General features: G+C 39.4%; 2 protein-coding genes across 32 annotated transcripts in view; one reads left to right on the forward strand and one right to left on the reverse strand.

The window, feature by feature from the left end:
* ST3GAL6 (ST3 beta-galactoside alpha-2,3-sialyltransferase 6) overlaps positions 1 to 6,951 on the forward strand; it is a 148,821-nt gene extending 141,870 nt beyond the window's left edge. For all 30 annotated transcript variants that reach the window (XM_089331533.1, XM_089331528.1, XM_070071954.2 and 27 more), the window contains 4 exons: positions 1,540 to 1,726; positions 1,825 to 1,962; positions 4,965 to 5,117; positions 6,287 to 6,951. In XM_089331533.1, the coding sequence (XP_089187659.1) occupies positions 1,540 to 1,726; positions 1,825 to 1,962; positions 4,965 to 5,117; positions 6,287 to 6,373 (565 nt within the window). In that variant the 3' untranslated portion in view covers positions 6,374 to 6,951. The remainder of the gene's footprint in view (positions 1 to 1,539; positions 1,727 to 1,824; positions 1,963 to 4,964; positions 5,118 to 6,286) is intronic.
* A 1,007-nt stretch (positions 6,952 to 7,958) lies between these two features.
* The window catches only part of DCBLD2 (discoidin, CUB and LCCL domain containing 2), a 92,705-nt gene continuing 74,073 nt past the window's right edge, over positions 7,959 to 26,590 (reverse strand). For both annotated transcript variants that reach the window (XM_051859388.3, XM_089331502.1), the window contains 7 exons: positions 22,522 to 22,672; positions 21,625 to 21,711; positions 21,365 to 21,490; positions 18,783 to 18,876; positions 15,156 to 15,205; positions 14,197 to 14,334; positions 7,959 to 11,774 (listed from right to left, as the gene is read on the reverse strand). In XM_051859388.3, coding sequence (XP_051715348.2) covers positions 11,302 to 11,774; positions 14,197 to 14,334; positions 15,156 to 15,205; positions 18,783 to 18,876; positions 21,365 to 21,490; positions 21,625 to 21,711; positions 22,522 to 22,672 — 1,119 coding nt within the window. In that variant the 3' untranslated portion in view covers positions 7,959 to 11,301. The remainder of the gene's footprint in view (positions 11,775 to 14,196; positions 14,335 to 15,155; positions 15,206 to 18,782; positions 18,877 to 21,364; positions 21,491 to 21,624; positions 21,712 to 22,521; positions 22,673 to 26,590) is intronic.

A 26,590-nucleotide genomic window follows, 5' to 3' on the forward strand; every position in this document is an offset into this window, starting at 1 on the left:
ATCAGGCAGGTCCCAGTGCTGGTGACAGGTCATGCAACATAAGGGGAGAGATGATAATCTAGTTGGTAACCTGAAGCTCACTGGGACACTCAGGACAAAACAGACTTAGAGGCATAATGTGGCAAGAAGCTAATCGGGATGAGCTGAAGAATGACAGATGAAGAATAGAGAAACCAGTGAACTCCTTTGAGAAATTTTGCTCTGAAGGAGTTGAGAAATGAGGTGCTAGCTGGCCGGTGCTTATGGAAACATGGGAGGCTGTTTTGTTTTGTAAAGATGGGAGATGCCAGAGCAGATTGGCAAATGCAGAACACAGAAAGAGGTTGGTGTGATAGAGAGGTGGTGGGGTATACAGCGGATGTGAGGGTCATCTTTTAAAATGGAAAAGAATCCAGATTATGTTTACAGCTGCCAAGAGTCCCGGGGACTGAGTGTGGGGAAATAAGGACATTGCCATCTCTGCTTTCTCAATCAAAGGTTAAGGTCAGGTCATCTTCTGGAGTCAGTGTGTGTGTGAAGAGTGACTGTGCAGCCTTTTGTGGGAAAGTGACCTTGCTAGGACAAAGCCACTTAAGATGACCTGGAAGTGTTCAGTGGTTGTGCCTGATTACAAAGTGCCTAGGACTTCTGCAAGTAAAGTGAGGTCACCCTATTTTGTATATTATCCATTTTGAGGAAGCTGTGACAATTTATCTACCAAACGATCTTGAAGCACTCACAAATTTCTCTACTCATAATGATCTAAACTGATTGCTTAAAAACACAGCAAACCCTGTGGAAAAGCACCATGGGTGTACAACATTGTCATTTCAATTGATGTTAAAGACTGCCTTATAGAGTCAGTGGCAAAGTGTAAAACAGTATTTATCCTCCTGGGGGCACATTGTTTTGGAAACAAAGCATTCCTTTTTTTTTTTTTATAGCACGTCTTCATAACATATGCATAAATAGTTTGTGTCTACCCCTGCCAACAGGAGATCCTTTGTGGCTCTTCAGTTCACTCTAGCAATAGACATGCATTGGGTTGTTCTTGAATACTTAACACAAGCGATGTTATGTGGTTACTGTATTTCAGAGAACAAGTTTTGAAGGGCTATCAACTTCATGATGATGATTCTTGTCTGTCAGTCACTTAGATATACCTCTGTGTGATCTTGGACAAATAACTTTGTCTCCCTGGACTTCAGGGCTGTTCTCTGTAAATCCAAGGATATCTGTATGGTTGTCCTCCAAGATCCCTTTTGATTTTTGTACTTTGTATTCACATTTCTTTTTCTAGCCTTCAGTGTTCCTAGAGGTAAGATGGAATTATCAGTTTACACAATGAATTTTCAAATACAAACAAATATTTCTGTCTTTGATCAACTAGCTCTTTCATGAAAGGGAAGTATTTCCTTGGCCATCATGTGCAAGAGATCGATCAGTTGCCTTGTGGCTTTGGATAAATGGCTGATTCTTGTCCATCTCTGAAACCTCTGAGAACGGTGATGAAAAATGCTCATACGTCACTTGGTATATTTTGTGTTTTATTACCCACAGAATGAATAATGGTCCTGTTTTAGGACACGAAGAGGAAGTTGGGAGAAGAACAACTTTCCGACTTTTTTATCCAGAATCTGTTTTTTCAGATCCCAATCACAATGATCCTAATACTACAGCAATTCTCACTGTTTTTAAGCCACTTGACTTAAAGTGGCTTTTGGAATTGGTGACGGGTGGCAAAATAGTAAGTTTGAAAAACTGATCTGCCTTTAAATTAACTTCAGTGCTTTCTTCCTAAAAAAAGAAAAGCATCCACAAGTTGTGTTTTCTGTATTATTTCAGGACACTAATGGTTTTTGGAAGGAGCCAGCCTTAAACTTGATTTATAAACCTTACCAAATCAGAGTATTAGATCCTTTCATTATCAGAACAGCAGCATATGAACTGCTTCATTTTCCAAAAGTGTTTCCCAAAAATCAGGTATGTATTTATATTTGTGTGGTTTCAATGTAAAGATTTGGCTAAGGTAGGTGAGGGGGTCCTCGGGTGTGAGAAACTGTATGAGACCCACACCCCATGAAGTGGTTTCTGAGGACCACGTCCAGGTTGGTAAAAGTAGGTATCTGTGGCCTTTATGTTCCAAGGAAAAGAACCTTGAGCAGAGGGTTTTTCCTGCCTTTGCAGGGCCCTCCTGGGTTGTCTTACAACATTGCCTTCAATGTTGTGCTCCAAGGAGACTTTGCCTGTGTGCGTTGACAGGCAGCTTGTGCTCAGAACAGCAGAACTGGTGCCAAGACAAGTGCATGGCTTTTCAGGCTGACAAAAAAAAAAAAAAAAAAAAAAACCCTGCTTGAACACTGTGACAAAAATATCACAGGAAAGCCAGAAGAAAGGTGAAGGGCCACGTGCTAGTCCAAAAATATTTCTGTGGTCAGAGGGCATAGTGGCACTGTTTTTAAGAAATGAAGGTGACAGCAGTACTGAGAGTTCTTGAGACTTCAGCATGTCATACACATCCAGACACACAGTGGCAGGGATGTTCTCATTTAAGTTTGGGTAACTATCGTGGTACCTCAGAAGAGACAAAGGCTCTTGTAATAGGGAAAAGCCAAATACATATACATCACACATCTTTTCTTTGGCATGCTAAAAATTGTGATCAGGACATTCTAAAGTGTTTAAAATCAAATAACTTCTAAAGGAATTTTTTTAAAAACGAAATTGTCCTCTTGCTAATGTAATCCAGGTAATTTTCCATTTACCACTGTTTACATTCCTACACATTCACACATACCTATACCCTTTTAGACAGTTATACCATAGGTATTCTGCTACTTTTTACCCTGTTTAACTGTTTTCCTATTTATAGACATTTAGGTATATTCAACTTTTTTTCCTCTGTGTAGTGTCACAATGTATGTGCTTATATGGATTTTTGTGTGCTAGTGTGATTTCTGTGGAAATAGAAGATCCAGGTAAAAAAGCATACACATCTGAAATTTAAACCCCATTTCTTTGTAATTTTGAGGGTAAACGACAGCTTCTGATTTTGTTTTGTGACTTTTCAGTTGCTGTTTCCCTAAGTGGCTGTGATCAGATGCATCCCTTGCTTTTTGACTGGGGTAATGTTGCGTCTTTGACACTAAACGTGCAGGCAGACCCTCTCAGACATGCTGAAGCTAAGATTAAAGTGCTAGTAGGACATGGTGTCCCAAAAGATCAGGACACTGCTACATCTCAAGAGAGAGCAGTCAGCCATGTCATGTGCTGTCTAGAAGTTGAATACAAATAGTAAGCCCTTGTTTTATAATCATGGGGATCAGATTGGTGAGACTGACAAGAAAGAGGAAGACAGGCTGCTTGAATGAGGTCACAGAGGATATGGGACATGAGCAAACCACAGACTTCAGTGGAGTTTTGCTGAAACAGGATCAGAGAAATGGAGCAATAGTTTGAAGATGACAGCATTTTCAAGAAAGTTTTACATTTGTATTCTGAAGGCAGCAGTCCGAGAGAGAGAGAGAGAGAGAGAGAAGAATCTTCTTTATTAGTGAACTTGCTTCCCAGATGCTTACAGCAGTCAAGACTAGGCCAGGAACTTGGAATCTCCCATTTGAGAGGCAGGGAGTCAAGCACTTGAGCCATCACCTGCCACCTCCCAGGGTGCACATTAGCAAGAAGCTAGAATTGGAAAGCACTTAACAGGCACTCTGACAGGGGATGCAGCATTCCTGGAAGTACCTTAATCACTATACCCAATGCCAGCTCTGACTCAAAATTTTTAATCCAATCACTAACTTCCTTCAATAGCAGATGCCAAGGTTTGTGGTGGGGTCACATAGTAAATGGGATAAGAAAAGGTTTTGCTGATGGCTGTTAGGATTTAAGATTTGCTTCTGGAGTTCATTTGATTTTATTGTGCTGCTTTTAATTTTCCTCCTAGTTGTAAGTAACTAATATATAATTTCCATGAGATCTGTCAGAAACTTAGTGAAAAGAGGTGTCCTTGAATGATTGTGCAAAAGATATATTTTCATCTTTGAAGTCCATCCAGTGACAATTAACTTTTGAATGCCAAGACTCCAAACATCTATTGCACTTTTAGGTTATTCATATGCAAATATAGGAAAGGGATGCTAAATTTCTTTATTTTTTCTTTTTAAACAATCTAGTTGGGATGGTGATGTCTATATATACATTTGGATTCTTTATTTGCTAGTCAGATGCTGTTACAGTTTGCCATTAAAGTTTAGTCTTTTCTCAGGGCTTAAATGATTTAAATGATCATTTAAAGCCTTTAAACAATATTTACTTATTTGAAAGAGCTACAGAGAGAGAAGACAGATCTTTTATATTTGGTGGTTCACTCCCCAAATGGCTGCAGCCAGGAGCTGCTTCTGGGTCTCCCATGTGAGTGCAGGGACCCAAATACTTGGACCATATTCTGCTTTTCTCAGGCCATTAGCAGGGAGCTAGATCAGAACTGGAGCGGTTGGGACTTGAACCTGTGCCCATATAGGATGCTAGTGGCATTGCAAGAGCTTTATCTGGTACGCTGTAACACCAGCCCTATTTGAAGCCATTTACAATGATCCATTAGCACCCTAAGCTGTCTTTACATATCACACATGCACTCAGAACCCCTAGGCTTTGCTTCTCCCATGAAGAGCCCGACTCATGTTTTTGTTTTAAACAAAACAGAAGCACTTCTCCCTTCATCTGGTAGTTGTTCTCTAGGTCAATACTGCAGCAAGATTTTACTTGAAAGATTTTCTAACATTCCAGCTGTGTTTGTGTGTGTGTATGGGTACATATGTTTATGTGTACTGTCTGGGGCTTGAGTCCTAGGACCCAAAAATATTAATTTAATTACTTCTGTACTGATAATCTTTAAAAACACAGATTGCTGAACATTTAAGTCAAATATGTTTTGGAAACAAGTGGCTCAATGGGATTCTGAAGAAATTTTCCTTTTCCCTCAGAAACCCAAACACCCAACAACGGGAATCATTGCCATCACACTGGCATTCCATATATGTCATGAAGTTCACCTAGCTGGTTTTAAATACAACTTTTCTGACCTCAAGAGTCCTTTGCACTACTATGGGAATGCCACCATGTCTTTGATGAATAAGGTAATATGAAGTGATTTATTTAAGTTACATACTCATACGTATACTTTGGTATAAAATCTTTGAAGTTGCAAAGCCCATATTTTCTCACTGTTCCATTTCATTGAACAAACAGGTTCCAAGGGGTTACAGAGCTAACAAGGAGGAGCAACAGGAGACTCAAATCCAGAGATCATTTTAGTACATCCAGTTCCAATTTGTGGGTCTCAAGCTCTTGTGGAGAACCTCATGGTTTTTGCCAAGTGCCATCAAACCCACATATGGACCTTTACTTTAGATAGTATCATGTTTGCAGCATTTAAACAACCTGCTGCGTTGGAGATGTTACAGTATTAGAGTCACCTGAAAGCACTGCTCTGCTCACAGTAATTAAACATTTCTCAGTTAAGCAGACAGATGATCTAGAACACTATAACCCCGTAAGTTTTCATGATCAAAAAGGTTGCAAAATTTTACACTGGATCATGCTTCTCTTACATAGGGATCATTTGATCCTGAGGGTTTTTGATTGGGAAGTTTTGTGGGTTTTTTTGGTGCTAATTTTAGCGTAAGTGGTTGACAAGTGACAGAACTAAGAGGTTATCTGTTTACCGTAGTATTAAGACATGAATGGCTATAATAGATATGAATATATACCATGACTGTGACCCCCTTCAATCCACCCATACTGCATAAGGATGATAAGTGGGACTATTCAGGTTGCAGTTTAGTCCTGTCTTTTGTCATCCCTCCCTCAGTGTAAGACAAACACTTCAGCAGTTCAAGAATCTTCTAAAAAAAACACTATTAATACAATGTCCTGAAGAAAATTAGGATACACACCAACAGATTAAGTACATCTTAAACTGAATTATGTTTTATAGTAGTTTATCTCCAAGCCAATTTGCTTTTTAATGAGTCCCAGGTGCTGCTTTTACTATAAAGATAGAAAGATTTTGGTATATTTGAATCATGTTATAAATTCAGAGGATGATCTGAAGGAATCTCTTAGGTGATAGTTTAACAACAGGGGGCTTTAGGGGACTGGTCAAGGAAAAAAAGTTATAAAGGTAACAAATGCTACAATTCCATGTGACTTTTAGCTAACTACTCAGAATATCCTAGATACAGAACATTCCATTGCGGTCTTTCATGCCTGAGACTGGACGGATACTTTCATTTTTCTTCTCTAGAACGCGTATCACAATGTGACTGCAGAGCAGCTGTTTCTGAAGGACATTATAGAGAAGAACTTTGTAATCAACTTGACTCAAGATTGACATTATGGACTCGGAAGATGATGCCAACAGTATTAGTTTTATTTTTATACTGCAATTTTTAGTTTATTTTTAAATATGTTGGATGCACTTGTCAATTATGTATATTAAGTCTGCTGCCTGGTGATTCATAACCACCAGCTTAATTTCTGTGAATATATTTATGAAAACCAAGAAATATATAGATATCAGGGAAATAAGTTTTGACAATGTTGTGTTTTTAAAATAAGCTAGGTTTCTTAGGTGTTTTTAAACTTTTTTTCTAAGTAAATCATCACAGACTTTTAGAGGGATGTGACTTCCTAATAAGAGGACTTTCTAGGCCACAACAATTTTGATTGACACTGTCAGACATACATTTGGCTACTATAAACCTGGCTGGGGAAATGGCATGTGACTGTGCCTTGATGTGGCAAAAGAGAAGCACTGGCTATGAAAATTTAAGTTCATACTGGTTAAATTAAACTCATTTCCCCTGACAATTAAACCATGATTGTGACAAGCAGTAATCTGGTAGAATGAGGATGCCTTTTTAAGTTGAAGGAAATACGAGTAAATGACTAAATAATTCAATTACCAAAGTCTGCTGGTTCTGCATTTTTTTTTAAATATATAGTTTATACAAAAACAAGCTAGACATACTCAAGAAGGGAAAAATCCTTAATTTATTTATGTACTAAACTTGGAAAGTTTTCTATTTGAAGTAAATTAGAAATGCTGAACGCAACAAAGCAAGTAAACCCTTAAGTCAAGCTGGGCTCTGGACTTACAGGTATTTTCATAAAAATTCTTTTCACATGATTAAGTCCAACCTTCAAATGGAAAGCTTACCTGTGTATCCTGAGAGGCGCCAGAGCAGAATCTGATGGGATACAAACAACCCAGCTTTTCTGATTGCTGAGCTTGTCTCCCTTCCCAAATGTTAGTAAGTGAAACTACAAGGTATTTGGGAGAATGAGATGAAGGAGAAAAGAAAAATAGTTTAAAAAAAAAATTAAAAAAAAAATTTTTTTGACAGAGACAGAAAGGTCTTCCTTCCATTGGTTCACTTCCCAAATGATCACCTTGGCTGGTGCTGAGCCAATCTGAAGCCAGGTGCTTCTTCCTGGTCTCCCATGCAGGTGCAGGGCCCAAGCACTTGGGCCACCATCCACTGCCCTTCCAGGCCACAGCAGAGAGCTAGACTGGAAGAGGAGCAACCGGGACTAGAACCCAGTGCCCATATGGGTTGCCGGCTATGCAGGCGGAGGATTAACCAAGTGAGCCACAGCGCCGGCCCCATTAGTTTTTAATTCTATTCTACTTCCCTATCCCCTTGCAAAGGTATAACACCTGCTTCCCACACAGCTCTCCCTTTCTCCATCTCTTTCTTCTTCATCCTCTCTTGATCTCTCTCCACCCCCCTTTCTCTGCCCCTTCCCTCCAGCCTATCGGACTTCCCCCATCAATAAAACCTTCCCCTTAAGTTTAAAAAAAAAAAAATTTGGCCATAAAATGTGTGACTGAAAATTGAGAAACCCAGTATTTTGTGAAGTATGAGAAAAAGCTACAAACCTCAAGGCTGTTTTAATAATCTGAGCAAGACATCTATTATATATACAATTTATTAAAAACACAGGAAGGAACACATTAAAATTTCACTGTTTATACAATCTAAATTCTAGCAACATATACAAATACTGAGTGACTACAGTACATGCCGAGGTAAGAAAAGTACATTCTGGGAGAGTCACTGACACTAGGCCATTTTTATTTCCAATATGCATTTCAATACATGTTTTGTTTCCATATTCAACAGTGCCAAAGGGGAAAAAAAACTAGCCACAAGTTGGATTACATGAGAATTCGTGCCTCAGTTGATCTAAAAACTACTTTTATAACTATCCAACTCTTAAATTTTGCAGTTTAGGGACTTCAAGTTTAGAACAAAAAGGCAGAGCTCATAAGTGATTATCCTAATTTTAGGCAGAGCTTCATTAGTTCTCACAGGAAATGTCCCCCACACTCCACTGGGCCTTTCTAGTTGACTCACCTGACAGGGTCTTTCTGCAGCACAGGAAGGAAGCCCCAGCTTTGTCACTCTCCACACTCGGGAGCCACAGGCACATTCAGATGAGCTAGGAGTCTGCTGCCCTCTCCCAGTGTTGTGGGGGATAGGGGAAGAGGCAGGTGTATACATAATTTTAATTTCTGAATAAATTCTCTATTCGATTTTCATCAGTGAATAAACCCATTGTTCAATGCAAAGTGCAAATAGTGAACTGTGAAGTTAAATAACTGGACTAGACCCAGCACATAACAGATTCTATTTATAGCATTTTAATAAAATAAAAATAAGAATTCACAATATCTTTAACTGTGCTGGTTTCTAGGATCAAGTAACAGCCAAGTCAGTGTAATTTTATGAAACCTGTAAGGGCCACACTTGCTGTGTCATTGTCTGATTCAATTTCTATAATTGTATCAACACACCAAAAAAAAAAAAAACAAAAAAAAACAATTTAAGTCTTAAATGCTTCAAGCAAAGAAAAATCCAAGGGAACTGTCAAAAGATGGTTACTTTCACATTTTCAGATGTTACTTGATTGTCTCCAAAGCTGTATTTATATGTATATATATATACATATGTGTATATATATCAGACATATAAACATACTAAAAAAATCTCTAAAACAGGAAAACAAACTCAAAGTACAGAACTAGAAAAACAATTTGATTCAGGCTCAGCTCTTCATCTGGAAGGGAAAATATATAAAAGTAGTAAAAACTATTTTATTAAAATCATGGGTAGTTCAAGGACAGCACAGTGGTGATGAGTCAAGTTTTCAATATGCATCACTTCAGAAAGCACTTGCCTTTTGTGCACAGCAACAAAAGCTCCAGGGCGGAAAGCAAGCAGGTACACAAAATTACACAGAAATAGCAAGCTTCTCTGGGTAAGTGAAATAATCATTGAAAACATCTCCTAAAGCTTCAAAGAGGTTTACAACTTGAGGAAGAGTATATTTTCCATGTACTAAGGATGAATTATAAAAAAAATTAAAGCCACTGGTTTAACCTTTCCACCTGAAAGGGGATGACTGCATTAACACACACACTTCACACATTCATGTGTATCTCAATGTTCAACATCTGTGCTTTTTGAAACAAACTATGCATTGACTGATTTTTTTTTCAATGAATGAAATTGTGCCTCAAAGTTTGGAAAAAGAAAAGCAAATGAAAAGCCAACAAAGCATACAATGAAGAAGGGATCAGGGAGGCTGTAGAAGTACATGGTTCTCTTTTTGGAGCAATGTTTTAGAATATCATGGAAGCAAACAAAATGAATGCTGTTCACCTTCATTTAAATGTAGTGAACTCTGGCAACATCATAGTCTGGTGGCCTGGCTGACAGCAATGACTAAACTAGTTTCACATTAAGTCTACACACTAAGGTTGATGGAGGAGGGGATGTTAGTTTTCTTTTATTCACTATATGGTGAGCTTCTTATGTTGTCTTGCCAATCTAAAGACTTTTAAAGTTTTTTTTTTTTTTTACACTACTGGCTGATACATTGCAGACGATTTTTTATTTTTGCCTTATTTGCAACTCGTTCTGGACAAATCATGAACAAATGGTGACAAGTTGCCAGGAGGTACCAAAAACAAGGCACAGATATTCATTTGCTAGGATGTCACTACATCTGTTCCCTAGGTATGACAAAGGACTCCTCCTCTCTCTCACCATCCAACGGGCAGTCACAGTGAAGACTGAACACCACAAGTTGGGCTGGCATTTCTTACAAGAGTTTACTGTGGAAAAATGCACTGAAAATTATTTGCCTAAAAATAATAAAGTTCCTTGAGATGGAAGCAGAATTTGTGTGTGTGTGTGTGTAAAAAGCCAAAGAGGACAAATTTTCATTGTATTATTTGTTTGCTTAAGGTAATTTGTATTACTTGTGAGTGAATGATTTTTGTCTTTTACTGTGATAAATATAAATCAGTTATGTTTGCAGCATTCATTTAGAAGCCCTCAACTTTCCACAACTCTCCAAGGGAAAAATCTTATTGCAAATAAAATTTGGGGGCAGGGAGGAAGGGAATCTCTTTTACAGCTTTTCTAAATCGTAATTAGCTCCTCTCATGTTTCCACATGGAGAAATAGAAAGACTTCAGAGGATCTGAGTTCAAGAGATGGATACAGCAAGCATCACATGCCGAAAGAAACCAAACATTTTATAAACACAAGAATGGGCCTCACCCAGAAGGACCCTGGTCAGAAGCAGCCAGGCTGAGACCAGGTCATGTACCATGAAGTGCTGAGCTTGTGAGTGTCACAACGTGAAGTCGGCACCCTGCTCAGTACAAGCCAGTTTCCTAGCTACAGATCTTCCTACTGAAAGAGAAATGTACATGGCTGTAATCCAAACAGTGCTGTGTCACTATTCAAAATAATAATGCAGAAAGCAATCTAGAAATAGAACAAGAGGAAATCAAGATAGTACCCACCTTTCATAGAGAATTTCAAGCCATTAGATATTTCAAAAACACCAAAAAAAACCCAAAAAACAGTACCATGCGTTATTGCCAGTCTGGCTTACAGAGCCATCTCTTGAGTTCATTAATGTACCTGCAACATTGGAAATAAATACTCAGTGAATTTTAATTTCTTTGAAGTGCATTACAGGGAGCTTTTTCTGTATTAAAAGAGTGTCTTACAGTAGTAACAAACAGGATGTTGAAAATTTAAGAGGCAAGCAATGACTGGCACAGTAACACCTTTAAAGCGAGATTGCAAAATTAGTAGTTTCCTGTCCCTTGGTCATCACGTTTCCCCAACTGCTGCAGTGACAGATATGTAATACATTCTATATATTACTACTACTAATAATCTTTACAAAGGCCATGTGCTTTAAAATGATGCTTTGTAAAAAGCAGCATCGGCTTCAAAGGATTTCTTTAAAAATACCACATTCCTCATCTCTTCCTGCACCTGATGCTTCCTGCGTGCTCTGTGGTACCTGGTACACCAATTCGTCTGGGGCAGTGGGACCTGGCTTCCCACCTTTTGGGGTGTCATACTGGGCACGGGCTGAGGAGCAGCTGGCAGTCCTGGAGAGAAGTGGACTGTAGGTTCCCACCAAAGCGGGAGGAGGTTGGTTCCCTGTAGCTTTGAAAGTGGATGTTGCAGGCAGACCCACTGGAGCTGTGGGGTGCCCTGACATGTCCATGACGATTGGGGTTGCATACTCAGGCCCAGTGATGGGGAGCGGTTCGGCATAGGCATGGTACACTTCCTGCACTGGCGAGGTGTAAGGATCGAGGTCTGCGTAGCCTGCGTCTCTTCCTTCCTCAGGCTTGAAGGTAGATCTCTGGTGAAGGGTGCCAACGAGTCCTCCCACAAGTGGCTGTGCGTACTCTGTGGAGATCACGAAAATGCAACATGGGAGTTGTTTTGCTCATACACAGATTACAGAACTAGGGAGTTAGCTGCAAGAACCCCAAAAGTGCTTCTCAGTGGTACTTTTGTCACTACCAAAGAAGACCTATGGATTTCTCACCTGGCAAGATCCAACTTCAAAAATGGAAATTTAAGATGCTATAATCCCATCAAGGTGGCATGTGCCAATGCCATCTCACTATTCCAAGTGATCAATTTCAGTTCACAATTGATCATAATGAAAGGACTAAGAGTCAAAGGGAGCACATAAACAAGTCTAGTATCTGCTAACACCAACCGATAGAATAAATAAAGGGGAGAGTGATCCAACATGGGAAGTGAGATACTCAGCAGACTCATAGAATGGCGAATGTCCTAAATAGCACTCTGGCCTCAGAATCAGCCCTAAAGGCATTCGGATCTGGCTGAAAAGCCCATGAGAGTATTTCAGGCATGGAAAGCCAAGACACTCTGGCAAAAAGATCTCTGTGAGTGAGATCCCAGTGGAAAGAACAGGTCTTCAAAGAGGGAGGTGCCTTTCTCTGAAGGGAGGAGAGAACCTCCACTTTGACTATGACCTTGTCTAAACAAGATAAGAGTCGGAGAACTCAAGGGGCTTCCATAGCCTTGGAAACTCATGACTGGTGCATAGGGAGATTACTGATGCCATAAACAGGAGTGTCAATTTGTAAAGTCAACAACAGGAGTCACTGTGCACTTACTCCTCATGTAGGATCTCTGTCCTTAACGTGCTGTACACTGAGGCTTAATGCTATAACGAGTACTCAAACAGTATATTTCACTTTGTGTTTCTATGGGGGTGCAAACGATTGAAATCTTTACTTAATGTACACTAAACTGATCTTCTGTAAAAAAAAAAAAAAAAAAAAAAAAGAAATTATCAATTCCCAACTAGACTCTCACTGGGATTAAACATGACAATAGGTCTGATCTGATTTCATCATCATTTAAAAAAAATCATCTATTATTTTTCACTTTATGTTTCTGTGTGGGAGCAAACTGTTGAAATACTTACTTAAGGTATACTAAGCTGATCTTCTGTATATTAAGATAATCGAAAATGAATCTTGATGTGAATGGAAGGGGAGAGGGAGTGGGAAAGGGGAGGGTTGTGGGTGGGAGGGACGGTATGGGGGGGAAGCCATTGTAACACATGAGTCGTACTTTGGAAATTTATATTCATTAAATAAAAGATAAAAAAAAAGAAAAAAAAGATGCTATCTAGTACATCATGGTAACACATTAGCGTGCAATTTTGCATAAAGAATGCATACATTCTTTAATTTACAGTTAGCATTTCATTAAGAAAAAGAAATTTATTGGAATAAGTCTTAATTCTGGAAATAATATTTGAAAAGGAAAAAAACTCTGAAATTAGGATTTTTTTTTTTAAGATTTATTTACTGGAGATGTAGAGTTACAGAGAGAGGGAGAGACAGAGAGAGCTCTTCCATTCAACAGTTCACTCCCCAAATGGCCGCACTGGCCGGAACTGGGCCAATCTGTAGCCAGGAGCCAGGACTTTTCCTCCAAGTCTCCCAAGCAGGTGCAAGGGCCCAAGCACTTGGGCCATATTTCACTGCTCTCCAAGGAGCTAGATCAAGAGTGGAGCAGCCAGGACCTGAACCAGCACCCTTAGGGGATGCCAGTGCCACAGAGGGATGCTTAACCCACTACGCCACAGAGCCAGCCCCAGGAATATTTAAAAGGAATATGTACTGGGATAATGGATAACTGTGGATATATAGCAGGGTAATAGGATAAATTCTGTATGGCTCTGTCTTTTCTGCTTGCTGCTTAACATCCTATCCTCTCTAAAAGGCAAAAACAGATGAAATCCTGGCGGGGTTTGGGAGGAAGTGGCATTGTGGCAGGGCACGTTAAGCCATTGCCTGCCATACCGGCGTCCCACATGGGCACCGGTTCATGTCGTGGCTGGTCCACTTCCAATCCAGCTCCGTGCTAATGTGCCTGGGAAAGCAACAGAAGACGGCCCAAGTACTTGGGCCTATGCCACCCATGTGGGAGACCCAGAAGAAATTCCTAGCTTCACTGTTGGTGGCCATTTGTGGAGTGAACCAGCAGATGGAAGATCTCTCTGGGTCTCTCCCTTTCCCTAACTCTGCCTTTTAAATAAATCAATCTTAAAAACAAACAAATGAAACTCCAGGTTAAGACAAAACGTCCACGTCTTTACAGATGAATGCCCCGATTTTACAGATAGAGCACAACACAGAAACGACTCTATTCTCAAGGTCATTTTGAAAGACAGTTCATCTCTTCCATATGAAGAAAGGCCAGGCTATTCTAAGTCCCAAACACTTAACAGATGTAAGCAGTTGCTCCTCTGCCTGGTGCCCGGAGGCGGCCACCCAGTTACCTGCAGAGTCAGCCTGCAGCATTGTGGTGACTTCTCTCGGACTCAGGTGATTCACTTCACTGTTGCTGTAGCGAACTGGGGTTTCCTCGTGTTCCACTGACTTGGCAGGGAGAAACTGCTTCATTCCTTTCCACCAGCCTTCATTATGATCAGAAGTCAAAGAAACCGTTAAATGAGAACCTACGCCTCAAAAGATAACGCCAAGGGAAATATCCTGTTGTATGTAAGCCTTTTCTATCACAACCACCTATCTCTGCAACCTAGTCTTGATGCTCCCCCTCAATGTCTGCTTTGATCGACTATCCAGTGCCAACGAGAAGATGGCAGAAACCTCTATCAAAAACAAGCAGACAATCCCTGCTCCTACAGGGCAGCCAGACTTACTGCCTATTGCAAGGGTGGCTTTTCCTAAGTTGTTCCCAAAAAATACTTTCCCATAGCCACCCCGGGGTGATAACAGCCCGGAGGATCTGCCCCCAGCTGTGCCCTTTACCAGACTGGCCCCAGCTTGCACTCTCTCGGCTCCTAACTGGGGTTCCAGCAGCGAGACTGGGCAGGGGGAGTACAGCTGGGGGCCTCTGGTATCCCTTGCAGTGATTCAGCGACTGACAGCTCACTGCAGGCCTCCGTGAGGAAAATCACTGGGACTGCAGTTTCTCACTGGGGTTCACACGGGCCACACAGAGAGCCACTCTCAAGAGGAAAAGGTAAATGAGGTGCGACACACAAGTTCTCCAGAGGAGAAAGGACAGGAGAAATTTGTGCTTCCCAACGTCACTGCTTATTAACTACAGAGACTTTGTAAAGGGGCAAAGGATGGGAAGGGAAGAGGAATAGCACTCTTCAGATGCTGGTGGAAGCTGTGACGGGCTGAGAACCCAGTCCTCTCGCTCTGCTGCCGCCTGCAGGGGAAGGACTTGCCTCTGATGGAAAACACAAGTCAGGGCCCCATGAGTTACCTGCCCGGTCCCAGTATGGTAAGTCGTAAGTGCCTTCTGTTTTTTTCTTTCTGGAAAAATACAGAAAAACAGTGAGCCAACAGGGTGAATTCACTGGAAAGAAATCTCTGAAGCTGCAGCATAAACACCCAAGTTAATAATTAGTCAAGAGCACGCACTTCACTTGCTGATATATTTCATTTGACTTTCAAGTGTGCCACCCCCCAGGCTTATGAATCCTGGACTCAATAAATTAACTATCTTCTGAGATAATTACCTTGCTATCCACCTATTAGTCACTCGTGAGGGATAAGGGAAATTGAAAAAGGCCAAGTCTATATACTAAAAGACTGAATCAAATCAAAGTCTCAGCCTTGACATGGCAAATGATGCTAGATTGGCTTTGGTTTCAAACACAAATTTCACAAATCAATCAAATCACAAAATTCACAGAACTAAAAAGATCATCTTCTGGCTTTATGTTCTGCATTTTCTGCTCTTTTTCTGACTTGTTTCCTTGCTTTTAGGGTCCTTTGTCTCAGAGAGGGATAAAGTGTTTCACACTGATTTGTAGAGACTTAGTTCCCCCAGGATTAAGTCAATGTCATCATTAACAAGTGACAAGTGGCAAAAGGATTCTCCAGGCCTGGGTGGCACAGTGTATTCTTGAAGATTCTCCCTTGCTTGGCCCTTAGTACTCTGATCTGACCTCCCCAGGAGGAACTGCACGTTTCTCTGTTAGCAATCACTGCCTGTTACATGGAAAAAGTGAAAAGAAGCGTGTAAATTTAACTTAATTAAAATTTGTGCTTTGTAAGATAAAGAGAAAGCAGAAATTGCTCTAGTGTACAGATGAAGACAAGACAGTTGAGCTATTTGCTCAAGATCACAAATGTGGCTTCCATGTAGGGCCTAAGCCATGTCCTTTTTGTACTAGGAAACATTCTTTTTCCAGTGAAAGATGACATGTTTTTTATTTGACACCAAAGCCTGTAAAAGCTTCCTCACTTTTTAAAGGCTGGATGTGTTTATATTATTTCATTGTTTCAGAGCACAGTAAGAAATCTATGAAAGAGATAGCAGGTGAGGAGGCTATTAATGAAAACTTGGAACAGAAAAGAAAGAAAATATGCTGTTTTATTACTTTTCCCACTGAAAACCCTCTAATGACATTTAAAAAAAAAAACAATAATCTTTTCTAAAATAATGAAGGAAGATGCCTTATATGTGCAGGAGAACAAATTTCATGGTATGAGTATTAGCCAAGGGTTGCACTATAAAGAATTTCATGTACTGGATCTCAAGTGACAAAACTTCTGGTTACTAATTCATTACCCACAAAGTGCTCTGAACAGTGTTTGGCGTGAGGTAAGGACTCAGTGAAGTTGCAGCTGTTTGTCATTCTCCACCTCTCCCCATCATTACTCCTGGTCATGAAGCTAATCACTAGCAGTTTCAACTACATTCTAAACAGCAACTTAAAGTCTCTGGCTCAGATCTTGACTCCCGGCCATCAGGCGAGTTCTCCAAATGTTTCCTGGGAGTCTGGATGTCCACAGGGTCCTTTTAACATCATCCCAAACTATCCCGGGACTTCACTCCTGCCGCCCTTGCGTTGACTCTACCTTTCCTGTTCTTGTGCTAGATTTTTCTTTATATACTTTATTATATGGTCTGAAATGGCGGGGGCCTGGTCCAAATCCCCACTCTACCATGCAAACCTCAGGCAAGTTACGAAAGCTATGTCTCCTTTTCTTCCTCTGTGAGATGGGATTCTTAACAGTACTTGCTTTACTAGTTGTTCTGAATAGTAAGTGAATTAATACATGTATACAGAATAATATTTAGGATAATGCCTAAAAAATTTAGAATAATGCCTAAAAGCAGCATTTAATTTTCTAGGAAGCTTGGCTAGTGCTGCTGTTGGACCTGGGTGCTTCTCCTGCTGTTCAGCTGGATGAATGCACGAGATACTCTCCTCTTGAACTTCCCAAAGCCCTCGACCCACCTCCTGGCTCTCTGTTCAGCTTCACTGACACCATGAGTCTGGGATCTATGTGCTCCTCCAGTTTCCTCCATGGCACAAGTTCTGTAGGCAGGGCCACGGTCGACATTTCTGTGCACTGTATCCTTTCCTCATCTGTAAGTTTTGGGGTTCATCACTGGACTGGCCAGCATGTGCTTCAACACTTGGCAAAGGTTAAGAGCTAACTATTTAAATGTATGTTGAAGGGCTTAACAAATGAAATCATTCTCTCTCTCCCTCAAACCTGTCCCTCCTGCTCTGTTATCTCAACACGTGAGATCACTACTGGTCTAACTGCACAAACCGGAAACTCAGATCCTTCCTTCTACGTTAGGAGACAAGTAGTCTTGCATCCTTTAGATGCTGTGGTCAAACCCCACCCCCTATTCCTTCTCCCTTCCCTAGAACTGCTGTGTTGTGCCACTGCCTGGTCTTAGTAGTTTTCTAATGCATCTTGCTGCCTCTTCCAATCTCTCCCCTTCAATCCACCCCGAACTCCTGCTGCTGTCTTTCTACAATCACAGGATATCGTCACCTGCCTGCTTAACAACTGACGATTTCCCCATCAATAAAATTAAATCTAAATCTCTCTCTCCAGAAAGCCCTTCCTGGTCTAGGCCCAGACTGGCTTTCTATGGGCACTTCTCAGGAATCTCCCACGCCAAGGCTACTTAGGGTGACTCACTTCTCTGCCTACATCCCATACCTCTGTGCCTTCCTTCACTCTAGCAATTCGCTCGGTCTGGGCTACTCTCTATTGCCAGAGTCTGAATGTGGATGTCTATAAAAGTCACAGCTGAAGTTCTAACCCTCTAATCCTGGTGGTAAGAGGAAGTGGGGCCTTTGGGAAGTGATGAGGTCATGAAGGCAGAGACTTCATGAATGGGATTAGTGTTTTCTTTGAAGAACTCGAGAGAGCTTTTCTGCCCCTCCCACCAAGTGAAGACTGAGCAAGGCAGCACCGTCTAGGAGTCAGAGAGTGAGCCCCCTAGACAAAGAATCTGCCATGTCTTGGTCTTTGACTTCTCAGCCTCCAGAACTCTAGGAAATGAGTTTCTGCTGCTGATCACCCCCCGATCTGAAAGCACTTTCAGTAGCCCAAACAGACGAGGACGTCTACCTTCTTGCATGTGGCTAACTCCAATTACTTTAAAGGCAAAATGTGACAAACTCGAGGGTTTCCCTTTCCTGAAGAATTCTGGATGACACATGGTTCTCCTCAGTACTTCATAAATAACTCATCAAACCACATGACAGTTCCTTATTTTGTGTCAGCCAATCCTGCTAACTACTTTGGGGGAAAGGAATTATCTCATTCTCTTAGGAAATATTACCAAACACCTACTATGGGTCAGATACTGTGCTTACTAATGTTCATATACCAATGTACAATGCTGAACCTGATACAATAAAGGTATTCAGTAACTGAAATGGAACTTACTCATTTTTAACAGGAATGAAAGGGTAATATTTGCAATTTTTTACTTAGTGACTACTTTACTCTCATATCAAACAGCTGAACTGTATATAATTCATCTTCTATATTTAATGCTGTTTTACATTTGATAGCTTTGGAATACATCTGACCTTGCAACTAATGGGTGAACTGGTCAAGTACTAACCTGTTTCGCCAATGCCAGGCACACACCAATATGAGAATGAGAGTAGTGAGGACCATGACCAGCACAGGGACAAGAACTGCAGCCAATGCTACATCTGAAGTCAAAAAATAAAAACAAAAGCACACATTAATACCAAAGGCAAAAATCAAAGGAAAATTTACAAGGATTTAACTACATCTTCATGCAACACTCTTCTAATACAAAAAATACCTTAACTATTATTTGTGAAACAAAACCGAACTGGTAATGGCAGAAGCTTTCACAGATACTTGGATGTTCATTATATTCATTCCACCTGTCTAGCGAATGGCCAGTGCTTTTTTTTTTTTTTTTTTAAGATTTATTTATTTTCTGAAAGGCAGAGATACAGAGAGGGAGGGAGGGGGAAGGAGAAAAGGAGGAGGGAGAGAGAGAAAAAGTGAGAATGAGAATATCAATCTTCCATCCACTGGTTCACTCCCTAAATGGCTGCAATGGTCAGGGCTGGGCCAGGCTGAAGCCAGGAGCCAGAAGCTTTATCTGAGTCTCCCACATAAGTGCAGGGGCCCAAAGCCTTGGGTCATCTTCCACTGCTTTTTCAGGAGCAGTAGCAGGGGAGCTAGATTAGAAGTGGAGCAGCTGCGATGTGAACTGGTGTACATATGGTATATCGGCACTGCAGGAAGAGGCTTAACTCTACGCCACAGTGCTGGCTCTGTCAGTGGTTTTAAAGTCACCAAAATAAAACTGAAGGAGAAATGATAAACTGGGGAAACATTTTCTGCACATGATGAAGGATGAATATATATAATAAAAATATAGAAAAAAGTATAACCACTAAACATTGTTAATAAATCTGAAAGTAAATTCTAATATATTTGTATTTAAAATCTAAAAAATTATAATCTGTAAACTTTTTTTTTGTATTTTTTTTTAACTTTTATTTAATGAATATAAATTTCCAAAGTACGACTCATGGATTACAATGGCTTCCCCCCCATACCGTCCCTCCCACCCACAACCCTCCCCTTTCCCACTCCCTCTCCCCTTCCATTCACATCAAGATTCATTTTCGATTATCTTAATATACAGAAGATCAGCTTAGTATACATTAAGTATGGATTTCAACAGTTTGCTCCCACACAGAAACATAAAGTGAAAAATAATAGATGATTTTTTAAAAATGATGTGAAATCAGAGCAGACCTATTGTCATGTTTAATCCCAGTGAGAGTCAAGTTGGGAATTGATAATTTCTTTTTTTTTTTTTTTTTTTTTTACAGAGGATCAGTTTAGTATGCATTAAGTAAGGATTTCAACAGTTTGCACCCCCATAGAAACACAAAGTGAAATATATTGTTTGAGTACTTATTATAGCATTAAATCTCAATGCACAGTACATTAAGGACAGAGATCCTACATGAGGAGTAAGTGCACAGTGACTCCTGTTGTTGACTTTACAAATTGACACTCCTGTCTATGGCATCAGTAATCTCCCTCTGCTCCAGTCATGAGTTTCCAAGGCTATGGAAGCCCTCTGAGTTCTCCGATTCTTATCTTGTTTAGACAAGGTCATAGTCAAAGTGGAGGTTCTCTCCTCCCTTCAGAGAAAGGTACCTCCTTCTTTGAAGACCTGTTCTTTCCACTGGGATCTCACTCACAGAGATCTTTTGCCAGAGTGTCTTGGCTTTCCATGCCTGAAATACTCTCATGGGCTTTTCAGCCAGATCCGAATGCCTTTAGGGCTGATTCTGAGGCCAGAGTGCTATTTAGGACATCTGCCATTCTATGAGTCTGCTGAGTATCTCACTTCCCATGTTGGATCACTCTCCCCTTTATTTACTCCATCGGTTAGCATTAGCAGGTACTAGACTTGTTTATGTGCTCCCTTTGACTCCCAGTCCCTCCACCATGACCAACTGTGAACCGAAATTGATCACCTGGAACAGTGAGATGGCATTGGTACATGCCACCTTGATGGGATTGAATTGGAATCCCCTGGTATGCTTCCAACTCCACCACTTGGGGCAAGTCAGCCTGAGCGTGTCCCAAATTATACATCTCTTCCCTCTCCCACTCCCACTCCCATGTTCAACAGGGATCACATTTCATTATCTGAATAATCTGTAAACTTTTAATGAGTACATTAATGCAGAGTATATTGTAAAATTTTTTAGTTTCTACCAAAAGTTCCTTTTTTTCCCTTTTTGCCACCAAGTTTCCTATTCAGAAATTTAACAAATAATTGGGGTAGGGTTGGGGAAAAATTTGTTTCCTGCTATGATTTGAGTATTTCTAAAAATTTCTAAGAATGAGACTCAATGCACTTAGTTAGCAGGGAAAAAAATAGTTACAAGAAGATACCTACAGCATAGCTGCCAGCTCTAAATAATGAAAGAACAATTCCACGTGGCACCTGAGAATGGAATTCAGATCAACACACTTAGTCTTTTCCCTAAGGAAGGAAGGAAGTCAATTTTTGGGCTATACGTGGAAAAAAATACAGTTGGAAGACATGAAACTGAGGAAATAGTCCTGAAACTTAAGTTAGAAACACAACAAAATCCTTCTGGGTAATGGGTTTCCATTTTTGCACCTGCATACCTTTGGTTACATTTGGAGTTACCGTGGTATTTTTGATATCAGGAGTAGCAGTGGTTTGTTCTGTCTCTGCAGGAAGTTCATTGCTACTTCGAGGTTGGAGTGGTTGAGTAAATTTGGGGGCACGACCTTGAAAAAAATTTAAGAACTCTTTATTCTTTAATCTGCACCAACTTTAGATGGCTATTTTATAATGCTTTTAATGTATTTCTGATTACAAATCCAGGCAATACCAGATTCTCACATTAAAAAGGAGACATTACCTTTGGCTATTTTTGGAGGCAATGTGGTATTTTTGAGGTCATTGCTGTTCCGAGGAGGTGGAGGTTGAGTAAGTTTTGGAGGTCGACCTTGAAAAATGATTTACAGACATTTACATTCTGCTTTTAAAAATCATGTTACAGATGGTGATGCCAAATGTCTTCTGCATTTCCTCACCTATGTAATTCTGCAGAGTTCTTACAATCCTTACAGAGACAAATATTCTGCTCCACATTAAATGCACAGACTAGGCATTCTGTTTTTAAATTAAAGGAGACAAATGGTGACAAGAATGATGTTGACTCCAAAGTTATAAAGATGGCACCACGATTTGCTATCACACTCAACTGAACTGGCCAATATTTTTTTTTTTTTAAATCAGGAAATTGTTTTATTGGACTATGTATCAATCATCACTTATAAATTTGCTAGCCAATATTTCTGAAGGCCTGTCAAGCGCTGCTAGTTTGGGGGATAACAGTAACCAGCTAATTAATATACTCTGTAATATCGGTCAAAATTATTTCCACCTTTAATTTCTTCAAAGTTAAGCACTCTTTGGCTAATGTTGCTGTTATAATCTTTGGTTCTTATTTGACAAAAATAGTATAGCCCATGAGTACTGATTAAAAATTATGATTGAAGCTAGATTTGGAGAGCAGTTTCTCACGAATGATGCCATTTCTTTTTCTTCTGCTTATTTCGAAAACCATTCTGACGGCAACTTTGGTTAGGGTAACTTTTCTTAAAATGTCCTTTAAGAAGATATCTCAACTAGAATTTTAACACGAAAACACATTATTATCAATTACTTCCTTTGAGAACAAATTAAAAATTAAATTAAATTAAAATTCACAATCCAGTCTAAATAACATGTCTTACACACACTGTCTCTTTACCTTTAGGAATAAACTGACATCCAAGCAACTCCATTTTCATGGCAATTTTCTGCTGCCACTGGGTAGGATTCACTCTAATAAAACGTGCAATAATTGGTGGCAAAAAGTTATTACGTACATCCTGGTGATAATCTTTGTTTCCTTGAAATATCTACAAAAAACACAAAAAATGGTACTTTACATCAACAGAGATGAAGGCTAATCATTCCACTTAAACATGGCTTTGTTTTTGCTCTGGGCCTTAAATAACATCTGTAAAGTACTACAACAACTAGAATTAATTTCTAAGAAATATTAATCACAACTGGGAAAAGCTATTAAGAAACTGTATATTCTTTATTAAAACTTTATAAAAGGAAAATCCTGAGTATAGAAATGTTGATTATTTAAGAATTTATCAAGAGTGCTAACTTGGCCATCTGGGAAAAAGATTTCAACTGCAGTGAGAGAGTTTACTGTATTTATAAATTAACTCTAGTCTTGTGGAATTGACAAACTACTTTGATGTATTCATTTTATTTTCAAAGTGAAACACGCTTCATCATACAAAGTCTTAGAGAAAATGCTTTGCTCATTTACTTTTCATAGTTTTTTCAATAAAGACAGAAAGTGAACATATACTAAACAACACATAACAGATACATGTCTCCACCTACTGGATAAACTGCATGAGACAGTCCCCACATTACAAATCTCCATGTTCTCTAATTGTTGCTGTGTAAATCAGAACAGAGACTGTTTAAGTTTTTCCCCCCAAAGAAACCTTTTATTTAAGGAATACAAATTTTTTAAGTACAACTTGAGGAATATGGTGATTCTTCCCACCATACCCACCCTCCCATCCCTCTTCCTTCTCTCTCCTTCACAGTCTGACTCATTCTCCATTAAGATTCATTTTCAATTAACTTTGTACACAGAAGACCAACTCTATACGAAGTAAAGATTTCAACAATTTACACACACATACACACACACACCTGAGCACCAGTTTTACTGTTAACTCTCATAATACAACTCACTGAGGACAGAAGTCCTGCATGGGAAGTAAATGCACAGTGACTCCTGTTGTTAATTTAACAATTAACACTCTTATGTGTGACTTCAGTGACCACCCAAGGCTCGTGACATGAGCTGCCTAGGCTATGGAAGCCTTTTGAATCCATGAACTCTGTCAGTATTTAGATAAGGCCATAAGCAAAGTGAAAGTTCTCTCCTCCCTTCAAAGAAAAGTACATCCTTTGATGGCCACTTCCTTTTGCTGGGTCTCACAGAGATCCTTCATGTAGAACATTTTTTGCCACAGTGTCTTGGCTTTCCATGCCTGAGATGCTCCCATGGGCTTTTCAGCCACACCAGGATGCCTTAAAGGACAGATTCCAAGGTCAGAGTGTTACTTAAAGCGACTGTCATTCTATGAGTCTGCCTTGTGAACTGCTTCCCATGTTGGAACATTCTCTCCTTTTTAATTCTATCCATTGTTATTACCAGACACTTGACCTATTTATATGATCACTCTAACATTTAATCCTATATGTTCACTTTAACATTAATATGATCATTTTAACACTTAAGATGGCATTTTTACCACCCAGCTTAATGGGATTTTGGGGTCCCATGGCAAGTTTTTAAATTGTACCCTTAGAAGTAAGTCTGTAACAATGTATGCAGAACTATACAGCTTTATAAGCTAGAAGAGAGACTTTGAAACACTGCCCTGTGCCTAGTAATGTTCATAACTACATACAACAAACAATAAACCTTGGGTAAAACTATATTTCAAGTGACTACCTACCTCATTCCTTAAATTATTTCCTTCCTCCAACTATTTCAAGCAAACAATAATATCTTACACTAGACTAGCTCAATTATTTGCAAAGCATTTTTATGTAATTAAGTCAGATGCTCCTGATGACAACATGGGCAGGGCACAGGAAGCTGTGACTCAGAAAATACACAGCTAGTTGATGATGTGAGTGACTTGAATCTGGGCCTGCTGGCTTAAGTACAGTGCTCCAGACAGCCAGAGTGCCCTACTTGTTCTCTCAGTCCAAATCAACCAGCTTCTAAAGACTATTTATAAGTAGATACTTGCCTAAAATCAAAGTAGGTTTTTTTTTTAAATAAAAATCAGCTGAGAACAATTAAATGTTTAATTCCTTAATCAAGTTATCTTCAAATTTTATGGTTACTTCTTTGTGGTTGATTCATGTGGCATTAGGTTATAAACCACTAAAGATGTGTTAATATCCTTCACATTCTTAAAGTTATGCTTTGAAGTTATAAAAATTCCCACACTAACAAGCTTCCCTGGTTTTTAAGATATTACTCTGAAATTAAATAAACGTATTTTTGTGGTTCTATTATATTAATAGAACAGAAACAATAGTGAAATATCATTTTAGGACTTTAAAAAAAAACTATTACTAAGGTCTTCCTATAAAGACTACTAAAACTGAGTGAAAAACATTTGTCATAGTTGAGCCACACCTGTATACAGAGAGGTTTGCAAGGTGTCATGAGTATAAAAATGGACATGTAAGTCAATCCCAACTTTCAAGGAACTTAAATTCAATTGGATATCAGCACACACAAATAAGGCATAATATTAGAAAGACATATTAGGAACAAGTTAAATCAATCAAAATCTATCTATAGATTTATATATATAGACATAGATTTAACTTGCTTTCCATATATACATGAACATATATAAATGTATATATGAATATTCTAAAAACAAAACTATTTAAAAGTCTCCATTTGTACATATGTGTACACACACATCCATGTGCAAGCTTAGAAAAGCTGTGAAAATGAATTCACCAGTTACTAAAGTTAGGGGTAAATAACAGAGCAGATGGATAAATGTTAAGTGAGGGAAGATTATTTCACATAATTATGATTTCATATAATTCAATATCAGGACTTTCTGCCCATTAACAGGGACTGAACTTATCTTGTAGCCTTAAATATCTGAAAAGCTGGATAAAATCTATGACACAATGGTTCTCAGAGAATAGACAACTCAAAGTATAGGGCAATCATCAGTGAAACAAGGGACCACATGAGGTTGGCCTTACTATATAGCTCCAGCACAACCTGGAGAGAGTGGGCAGATCACAGTGTGAGGAGGGGGTCCCCAGACAAAGCCTCGTGGTCTCATTGAGTGGAGGAGACACAGACCAGAGATTGAAAGGCCAAAGAGGCATCTAGAATTTGTAAGGCAGGACTTAGGAGTGAAGAGAAACAGGTAATTCCAGGATAAGAAGTTTCTCCTTAAGTCTTCAAGTGCATGTAAAGAAAACAACTTATCAGGAAAAGAACCACTGGAAGGAGCCAACAGAACAATTCTTGGAGCAACACAGGACTTAAGAACACTTCACATCACTAACAGACAGAATGGGAAATCCTCATAATACATGGGACACTAGGTTGAGTGTTTAGAAGAGAAAGGGTTCAGTGGTGGGGAAAAATTAGAATGAAAGCTTGCTCAGGACCTAACAATGCTTGAAAGCAAGCCTTGAAAACATAAAATTGTTTCCAAACAGCTTAAAAGCATCCCAGATGAAAGCTCAAAGACATCTAAGGAAACAATAAAAACCCAGTACCAAGTCTGTACAATCTACAATATTTGGTATCCAATCAAAAGTTACCAGGCATACAAAATACGACTCATTATCAACCAATAAGCAAAGTCCCAGATACAACAGAGATGATAAAAATTGGTAGGTAAGGACATTTAAAAAGCTGTATTCAGTATTTTTTCAGCAACAGAAAAAAAGCTTGTAAAGAGGAGACATAGAAGGCATGTTCAAATATGAAAATCTAAAGGGGAAAAGCATAACACCTAGGATAAAAATATACTCATAATATTAACAAGCTGATTAGACATCACAGAATATTGAAAACAAACCAAAAAAACACAGAACTGTTCAACTAAAACAAAGAGTGAAAATACTGAAGGAAAAAAAGGTAAGAGCATCTGAAATGTTGAGACATCTTCAAGGACAATATTTATAAAGTTAGGTTTGGAAGGGGCAACATTTAAAGGAAAAAGTCTACTTTTTTA

The sequence above is a fragment of the Oryctolagus cuniculus genome, chromosome 4 (genome assembly GCF_051225735.1).
Source record: "Oryctolagus cuniculus isolate XC-2025 breed Fujian yellow rabbit chromosome 4, ASM5122573v1, whole genome shotgun sequence".
In the NCBI taxonomy this organism is placed as follows: domain Eukaryota; kingdom Metazoa; phylum Chordata; class Mammalia; order Lagomorpha; family Leporidae; genus Oryctolagus; species Oryctolagus cuniculus.